Raw genomic sequence first — 8,576 nt, forward strand, 5'->3', positions numbered from 1 at the left:
GGCCCGGGGGTCACCCCAATACAACAAAAACTTCACCAGTTTGTTTAGTGGGGGCCTGGTCACACTGTCCATCCCCCCCCGCAGCGGTTACATGCTCCCCCCCCCCCCCCCCCCCCCCCCCCCTCAAACAGCGGCCAAGCAAGCCTTGGCATGTTGACTCGGGGCTTATTCAAAAAGGACAAAGGCATGCGCAGCCCGGCACAGGCAATCTTCCTCCTCCCTCACTTCTTTCCCACAACACCGCTCCCAGCACGTTCGAGAGCTGGGCCTCCGCGTCCGCCGTCGCCGCCATGAACCGCCTCTTCCGCGGCCGCCCAGCGGGCCAAGATGCACAGGCCAATGCTTCGGACAATAAACGTGCTGGCCCTTCGAAATGGAGCATGGGCGTCCTCAACGACCCTACCACCATTGAAGTCCCTGGTCAGTTCATTCGGCTAATTTTTCTTTCTTTTTTCAGCATCGGTACATTTTGGCTGACACGCGTGTGATTCTTCAGGGTCGGTGCTGCTCCTCGCGGCCCATGTCAACCAGCCGCTCGGTCTCCGCAACGTCCACGCGAGGAACTCCCACTCTTCCATCCCGACCGGTTTCGCCGTCGACCCTACGCCCTCCCCTGGGGGCACGCTCCACCCACGTCCTGCTCCTGAACCAACTGTGGAAGAGCAGGAGGAGGAGGATGACGGCGGAAAGAAGAAGACCGACGATGGCACCATCATCCTGGAACCCCAGCCTGATGAGTCTGCCAACGATCCACTCAACTGGCCGAGTTGGCGGCGTGACGTGGCTTTGCTGTCGCTCGGCATGTACTGCATGATCGGCGGCGGTATCACGCCCCTGATCGCCGCGGGCTTCACGGATGTGGGAGACGAGTTTGGCATCCACACGGAGAGGGTGGCCTTGACCACGGGCCTGTTCATGATGGGCCTGGGGGTCGGCTCTGTTGTCATGTCCCCCACGGCCATCTTGTACGGCAAGCGTCCCGTCTATCTAGGTAGCTCCATCCTCTTCATCGGCACGTCGTTGTGGGCTGCCGGGTCCCCCAGCTTCGCGTCACTGCTTGCGGCACGCGTCTTTCAGGGTATCGCCGTGAGCCCTGTGGAGTGTCTGCCGTCGGCGACGATTGCAGAAATCTTCTTCCTCCACGAGCGAGCTTTCCGTATCGGCATCTATACTCTCCTTTTGCTTGGTGGCAAGAATCTCGTGCCCCTCGTGAGCGCCGCCATCATCGGGCGTTGGGGGTGGCGATGGACCTTTTGGTACGTATCAATCCCCACGGATACACGATATCAACTTGCTGACTGTCTGTGGCTAGGATAACGGCCATGGTCGTGGCCGTCAGCGCCGTTTCTCTCTTCTTCTTCGTGCCCGAGACCTTTTGGGACAGAACGCCGACGCGCAAGCCAAACAAACGGCCCAGCTTTATGCGTCGTCTGTCGTCTCGTCACGACAGACACACGCATCCTCACACACCACGGACGCCCGTGCCCCCCCCACCAGCTGCTGTTCTTCCTGCTCATGACGAGGACCCAACGATTGCTGCAGGCCACCCGCACAGTCGCCACAGGGGCCTGCACGTCGGATTCGCATCTGATACAGATACCCGGAACGAGAAGACCGAGACAGAACCAGAGTCTGGACCCAGTGGACAGCCACCACCCGAAGCTGCGGGAGCTCTCAACGACCCTGCGCCCAACCCAACCACAAGCACCCCGAACGACGATGGCAATGTGAGGCGGGATGCTGGCCCCGGGACATCCGCAGGCTATTTTCCACCCGCGGCCGACGGAAGCAGCGTTGCCAACGTGGACATCCGCACGCAAGACCCGGGCTTGGACGTGGAGAAGATCGCAGCCTCCCGACTGCGCGGGCCGCCCAAGGTGCAGGCGTATACACACAACCTGCGTCAGCAACCGCCCCGGTCGTTTGTGCAGCAGCTCAAGCCCTACCACGGCCGTCTTAATGGCGACAGCTGGTTCAAGGTCATGCTGCGGCCCTTTGTCCTGTTCGCGTATCCGGCTGTCTTGTGGTCTGCCGTCGTCTACGCGTGCTCCGTCGGCTGGCTGATTGTCATCTCGGAAACCATGGCCATCATCTACCGCGACCCGACGCTGTACAACTTTAGCGCCCTGCAGACCGGTCTCGTGTACATTTCCCCGTTTGTGGGCGGCATCCTCGGCACGGCCGTGGCGGGCAAGATCAGCGACGTTATCGTCAAGGCCATGGCCGCCCGGAACGGTGGCCTCTACGAGCCCGAGTTCCGCCTTGTCATGGGCATCCCCATCCTGATCACGACGTGCATCGGCCTCATGGGCTTTGGGTGGTCGGCGCAGGAGGGCAACCATTGGATTGTGCCGACCGTGTTCTTTGGCGTCATGTCATTTGGCTGCTCCCTGGGGTCCACGACGTCCATCACCTTTTGCGTGGACAGCTACCGGCAGTATGCTGGCGAGGCGCTGGTAACGCTGAACTTTGCCAAGAACATTCTGCACGGCCTCGTGTTCAGCCTGTTTGTCACGCACTGGCTGGCGGACGATGGTGCCAAGGCGGTGTTTATCTGGATCGGAGTGATCCAGCTCATCCTCATGCTGTTCACGATTCCCATGTTTATCTACGGAAAGCGCGCGCGCATGTGGACGACGAGGATGAACCTGATGGAGCGATTTTGATTAGGTCCTTGCATTTCGTTAGACGCATTGTAGCATGTTGATGGAGTTGTTTATGTTGGGTTGCATATGTGTATCTAGTACATCTACAGACACCATGCGGAACGCACTCTAGGATTTTTTTTTTTCCGCATTAGTTATTTCGATCAGAATGCACAGCGATCTTCAATCCCTGACCCAGCACATGAATGCCGTGATGTGCAGAGCTCATATTAGTGGCCGGCAGTTTTCCATGTGACAGATCTGGCCTGCCTCTTCCGGATGAAGCTCGAGATCTCCGTCCCAGTGCAGCGCGCGTGTGCAGCCGGCTAAAAACTGGGGCCACGGAGGGAGAGTCTGGGCTCTGGGGGTCCAGACTCAGGGAGTGGAATCGCCAGTCTTGAGTTTGCAAGCAGCTCGACGTCTCCGGTATCAATTGACTTGACACGGGTCCAGAGGATGGGTATCAGTATTATGGAGAAGAAATCTCAGATTGCTGAGTTCCAGTGTTTGAAGTACGTACTTTTTGCCCTCCCATCCTGGCGAGATCAAGATGACGCGATCCTTCCCCAATGGGAGGCACAGTCAGCCAGAACGCGCCTGCCGCAAGCTCACGGAGGATGCTCACCGAAGAGACTGCGGGCGACATGCAACATGCAATGCTACGACGACTGCGACGATAGGAGACCACTTGTTCATAGATAGCAATTCATTCGTAGTGCCTCGTGGGCTGTCTCGGCTCTATTTGTAGACGCCTTGGATTGAGAATAATATTGGCGAGGCCGGCGGGGACTGACTGTGGCCTGCTTGGGGCTGATAGTGCCCAACGCCAAATCACACACGTCCACTAACAGCCGCTGCGACACCGGCGCAAGAGTCAGATGCGGGCGGGGTGGTCTGTGCGCCGAGCGAGAACGGCGACCGACACCCAATTCTTCTGGATCCATCCCCCACAAACGTGTACCTACATAGCCGGACGGACACGACTTTCCTGCGTGCCGTGCAGTTCTCGATCCATCCTGAGCAAAGCAAGAGCCAGAGAAGAGCAAAACGCCTCCCTGAATTGCTTCTCCCCTCCCCTCCTCCTCTCCCATCTTCGCCTCGCTCACTTGATTGCTGCATCCACGAGGCACCTCCCATCATCTACGAAAAGGGCCTCCGGCCGTCCTGTTCCTCCTCTCTCGACAGAAGCACACCGCCACCATGCTCCGAAGTCGCCCGGCCTCGAAAGCCCTGAGGGCTCTGCAGTCGAGGCAGTTCACCACCAAGACCACGGCCGCTGCGGCCATTCAGCCCACCAAGACGACGCCCGCGTCGACGAGGCAACAGACCACGACAGCCGCTCCGTATGTGTCACCCTCGCGCAAGTCTTTTCTTTCCGTCCTCGGCTAACAAAGTCATGCAGCCAGGTCCGCGACATCCCCTCGTCGGGGTTCAACACGGCCGACAAGGACCGCAGCCATGTCCAGCCTCTCGTCAACCCTCGCCGGCCGGAGATGGACGAGTCGTTCATCGGCAAGACGGGCGGTGAGATCTTCCACGAGATGATGATGCGGCACAATGTTCGCCACATCTTTGGCTACCCCGGCGGCGCCATCCTCCCCGTCTTCGACGCCATCTACAACTCGAAACACTTTGACTTTATCCTGCCCCGTCACGAGCAGGGTGCCGGCCACATGGCCGAGGGCTACGCGCGTGCTTCTGGCAAGCCCGGCGTCGTCCTGGTCACCTCGGGCCCCGGCGCCACCAACGTCGTGACGGCCATGCAGGACGCCTACTCGGACGGCACCCCCATGGTCGTCTTCACCGGCCAGGTTGTCACCACCGCCATTGGCAGCGACGCCTTCCAGGAGGCCGACGTTGTCGGCATCTCGCGCGCCTGCACCAAGTGGAACGTCATGTGCAAGTCGGTGGCGGAGATGCCCCGTCGCATCAACGAGGCCTTTGAGATTGCCACCTCTGGCCGACCCGGCCCCGTCCTCGTCGACCTGCCCAAGGACGTCACCGCCGGTGTCCTGCGTCGTGCCATCCCGACCGAGACGTCGCTGCCCAACCTCCCCAGCGCGGCGGCCCGCGCGGCGGCCGAGGTGCGCCGACAGGAGATGCGCAACTCGCTGAAGCGCGTGGCCAAGCTGCTCAAGGTCGCTAAGCAGCCCGTCATCTACGCCGGCCAGGGCATCATCCTCTCCGAGGGCGGACCCGAGGCCCTCCGGGAGTTGGCCGAGACGGCCTCCATCCCCGTGACCACCACCCTGCAGGGTCTGGGCGCCTTTGACGAGCTGAACGAAAAGTCCCTGCACATGCTGGGCATGCACGGCTCGGCGTACGCCAACATGGCCATGCAGCAGGCCGACCTGATCATCGCCCTCGGCGCCCGCTTCGACGACCGCGTGACGCTCAACGTGGCCAAGTTCGCCCCCGGCGCCAAGGCGGCCGCGGCCGAGGGCCGTGGTGGCATTGTGCACTTTGAGATCATGCCCAAGAACATCAACAAGGTGGTGCAGGCCACCGAGGCCGTTGAGGGCGACGTCGCAAGCAACGTGCGCGACCTGCTGCCCTTGGTAGAGCCCCGCTCGATGGAGAGCCGCAAGGAGTGGTTCGGCAAGATCAACGAGTGGAAGGCCAAGTGGCCGCTGTCGCACTATGAGCGCGCCGAGCGCGGCGAGCTCATCAAGCCGCAGACCCTCATTGAGGAGCTCAGCAACCTCACCGCGGACCGCAAGGACACGACGTACATCACCACGGGCGTCGGCCAGCACCAGATGTGGACGGCGCAGCACTTTCGCTGGCGCCATCCCCGCACCATGATCACCTCGGGCGGCCTGGGCACCATGGGCTTCGGCCTGCCGGCCGCCATTGGCGCCAAGGTGGCCCAGCCCGACGCGCTGGTGGTCGACATTGACGGCGACGCGTCGTTCGGCATGACCCTGACGGAGCTCTCGACGGCGGCCCAGTTCAACATTGGCGTCAAGGTCATTGTGCTGAACAATGAGGAGCAGGGCATGGTGACGCAGTGGCAGAACCTCTTCTACGAGGACCGCTACGCGCACACGCACCAGGCCAACCCCAACTTTGTCAAGCTCGCCGAGGCCATGCACGTGCAGGCCCGCCAGGTGTCCAAGCCCGAGGACGTCAAGGAGGCCCTGACCTGGCTCATCAACACGGACGGCCCGGCCCTGCTCGAGGTCGTGACGGACAAGAAGGTGCCCGTCCTGCCCATGGTGCCGACGGGCGCTGGTCTGCACGAGTTCCTGGTCTGGGATGGCGAGAAGGACAAGAAACGCCGAGCGCTCATGAGGCAAAGAACGAATAATCTGCACGGTTAAGGAGAGCGAAAAGGGGGATGTTTCTTGTGATATACCATTTTTTGTTTTTGTGATTGTTTGTACGTCGTGTGGCGTGTTTTGAAGCGCGAAAAGTCATCTAGGCGTTTTAAGAGATTCATGGGCTCAGTTCTGGTTGAATTGGTGTCCAAGTGTTGAGTTCATCTTGCAAAGTGACATGAGAGAGAGGGATAGATTTCCAGTTTATTAGATCAGTCGCCCTGTGCACATTCTGCTGTTGCTCCGTAGAGTGGTGAGCTGGTCAATCCGGCGTCCAAATATGAGCCTGGCAGCCAAGATGGCCTTGATCTGGACCTGAACGCATCTACCCGCTTCACCAGCATGAAAAGGCTAGAAAACAGGCCCCGAAACCGCCAAGCGTGGACAATTAATGACATGCAGCGGGTGCCACTTCGTATCCGGCGATGCAATGCGATGCGCTGCGCTGCGCTGGGAGAAAAGCGTTGCGTTGCGCGTCATGCCGAACAAATGCTGGTGGCTGGGACGATGCGATGCGGCCCCAACCACGCGAATAATTGTCCTAATTACTGCCCCGCGTATCCTCGCAAACTCAAACCAGACGCTCTTTTCACATTCCAGTTCTTTTACCATCTAATAGACATAATTTTTTGTTCCAGACTTCAATCAAGATGGACCGCACCCGCGCGGCCCGAGCCTCTGGCAGCAGCCGCAACAGCCACCCCAGCCCGGAGCGCTACACGCTCGAGGACGGCGAGGACCCGACCTACATCTCGCCCGACTCGGACTTGGACGACGACGACAGCGTGCCCCCCACCAAATCCGCCATTCAGCAGCAGCAGCAGCAGCACCTACAGCGGGAGGCTCTGCCTGCGGTGCCCGACAGTCCGTCGCGACGAAGCCCACCGCGCGCCAGCAAGCAGCAGCAAATGATGAACGGCGGCGGAGGCGCGAGCAGCAGCAATAGGGACTCGTGGGGGGCTCCGCGGCCGGGGAGCTATGCCGAGCGCACACATGGCGCTCGTTATCGACGGGATCCCGCCTCGTCGACATCGTCGCATGCGCGCTCTGGTTCTGCCACTACGGCATCGCACCAGCAGCCTCCGCCCTCGAGCGCGTGGCCCGCCAAGCCAGCTGTGACGACGAGGCCGCAGCAGGCGGGTGCGTCGTCGTCGTCATCAGCGAACCGTCGCGCGCATGGCGAGCCAGCAGCAGCAGCAGCGCCGCGCCACAAGGCCGCCTCACCGACAAAGGAGCACCCCATCAACCGCCTCGAGTCGCCATCCATTGCGAAATCCGTCCTGCAGCCGCTGGAGCTCAAGATGAACGAGTACCAGCGCATCATGAACGACATGCAGGGCCAGGTCGCGCAGCTGGACGAGGAGATTCGCCAGCTGCAGGAGAAGCGACGGCAGACGGCGGAGCGCTTCGAGGACGCCAAGGACAAGCACGACGACTATGAGCGTCAGCACATGGACGTGGAGAGGGCGTTGCGCGGGGAGACTCCCTCGTTGCAGCACGCGTCGTCCTCCCAGCAGCAGCAGCAGCAGCAGCAGCAGCAGCCTATGCTACCGGCGTATATGCCCGTGCACGCGCCGGCGAATAGCTCCCATCATGTACCGATGCACAGGCCCGGCACGACGGAGAGCGAGTACCAGGACGAGGGGAGGAGGCCGACGAGTGTGCCTGTGGGGGCGGGTGCCCACAACAGTCCTCGGTCGAGGAAGATGGGGACGAGGGATCGGATCAAGATGAGCTTGTTTGGGAGTGGGTAGGGGATGGCTGGACGTGGGATTCTGGGTAATGATTTATGACTTGGCGAGTTGGGAAGTGCTTTGTTTAGTTTTGATGTATTGGGTATGTGACACAGGATGTGACTGCACTGTTTGGTTGGTTCCCTGCGGTTGTCGACATGGCATCGCGCTATACGTATCCGTGCACTCCCGCATTCCACGCTGAAGAGTATATGAATGCAAACTGGGTTCTGTCTCGAGAACCGCTCTACGTACCAAGAACTTTGCACCCTTGCCTCTTGTCATTTTGGACACCCTGACTCGGGGCGTTGCGTTCCAAGAGGCTGGCGGCTGTCGGCTGTGGTGGTGCTCTAAGCCTCCAACGCCCAACAGCATCCTCATTTTGGCAGCCCCTTGTCCATGATTCTGCTTAACAAAATAAGAATGACCGGAAATCCAGAAGCCAGAGATGAATTCTTGGTACCAAACTATGTCGTTTTCCATGGGAGTGACTCATAGTCAGCCGCATGAGTAAGCAGCTCCAGGCAGCCAGCCAGGCAGACACGCTGGCTGCCTGGTGTGCGACCACTAACTATAAAGAGGAAGCAGCCCGCCCCCCAAGGATGTTGGCCCAAACCAACCCATCCTCACAGAACACAGAACACAGTGCGGAGTACCCAGCCTGAGTCTAGCAATTGACAAGCCTTGCCCTCGTCCCCTGCTCCTTCTCAACCAGCCCATTCTGCGTGTTGTGCATCTTGTGATTCGTGTCGCTTCCCGCAGGTGACCCTCATTGCACGTAATACCTGAACGCACTGTCCACACGGGGGGGGGGGGGGGGGGGGGGGGGGGGGGGGGGGGGGGGGGGGGGGGGGGGGGGGGGGGGGGGGGGGGGGGGG

The 8,576-nt window shown here is 60.6% G+C and overlaps 3 protein-coding genes across 3 annotated transcripts; all 3 read left to right on the plus strand.

Moving 5' to 3' along the window:
- Positions 1-290: 290 nt before the first annotated feature.
- Positions 291-2,666, plus strand: J7T54_001128 (uncharacterized protein; the record flags this gene model as incomplete). The annotated part of the gene is made up of 3 exons (XM_051510675.1): positions 291-420; positions 497-1,256; positions 1,313-2,666. The coding sequence occupies 3 exons, from the start codon at positions 291-293 to the stop codon at positions 2,664-2,666; spliced, it is 2,244 nt and encodes a 747-aa protein (XP_051358446.1).
- A 1,179-nt stretch (positions 2,667-3,845) lies between these two features.
- Positions 3,846-5,968, plus strand: J7T54_001129 (putative acetolactate synthase; the record flags this gene model as incomplete). The annotated part of the gene is made up of 2 exons (XM_051510676.1): positions 3,846-3,988; positions 4,048-5,968. The coding sequence occupies 2 exons, from the start codon at positions 3,846-3,848 to the stop codon at positions 5,966-5,968; spliced, it is 2,064 nt and encodes a 687-aa protein (XP_051358447.1).
- A 647-nt stretch (positions 5,969-6,615) lies between these two features.
- On the plus strand, positions 6,616-7,719 carry J7T54_001130 (uncharacterized protein; the record flags this gene model as incomplete). Its single annotated transcript, XM_051510677.1, has 1 exon — positions 6,616-7,719. One exon carries the CDS (start codon positions 6,616-6,618, stop codon positions 7,717-7,719), a length of 1,104 nt encoding a protein of 367 aa, XP_051358448.1.
- Positions 7,720-8,576: the final 857 nt, after the last annotated feature.

This window comes from Emericellopsis cladophorae (assembly GCF_022114955.1).
Source record: "Emericellopsis cladophorae strain MUM 19.33 chromosome Unknown NODE_166_length_8576_cov_105_133074, whole genome shotgun sequence".
Lineage (NCBI taxonomy): Eukaryota > Fungi > Ascomycota > Sordariomycetes > Hypocreales > Bionectriaceae > Emericellopsis > Emericellopsis cladophorae.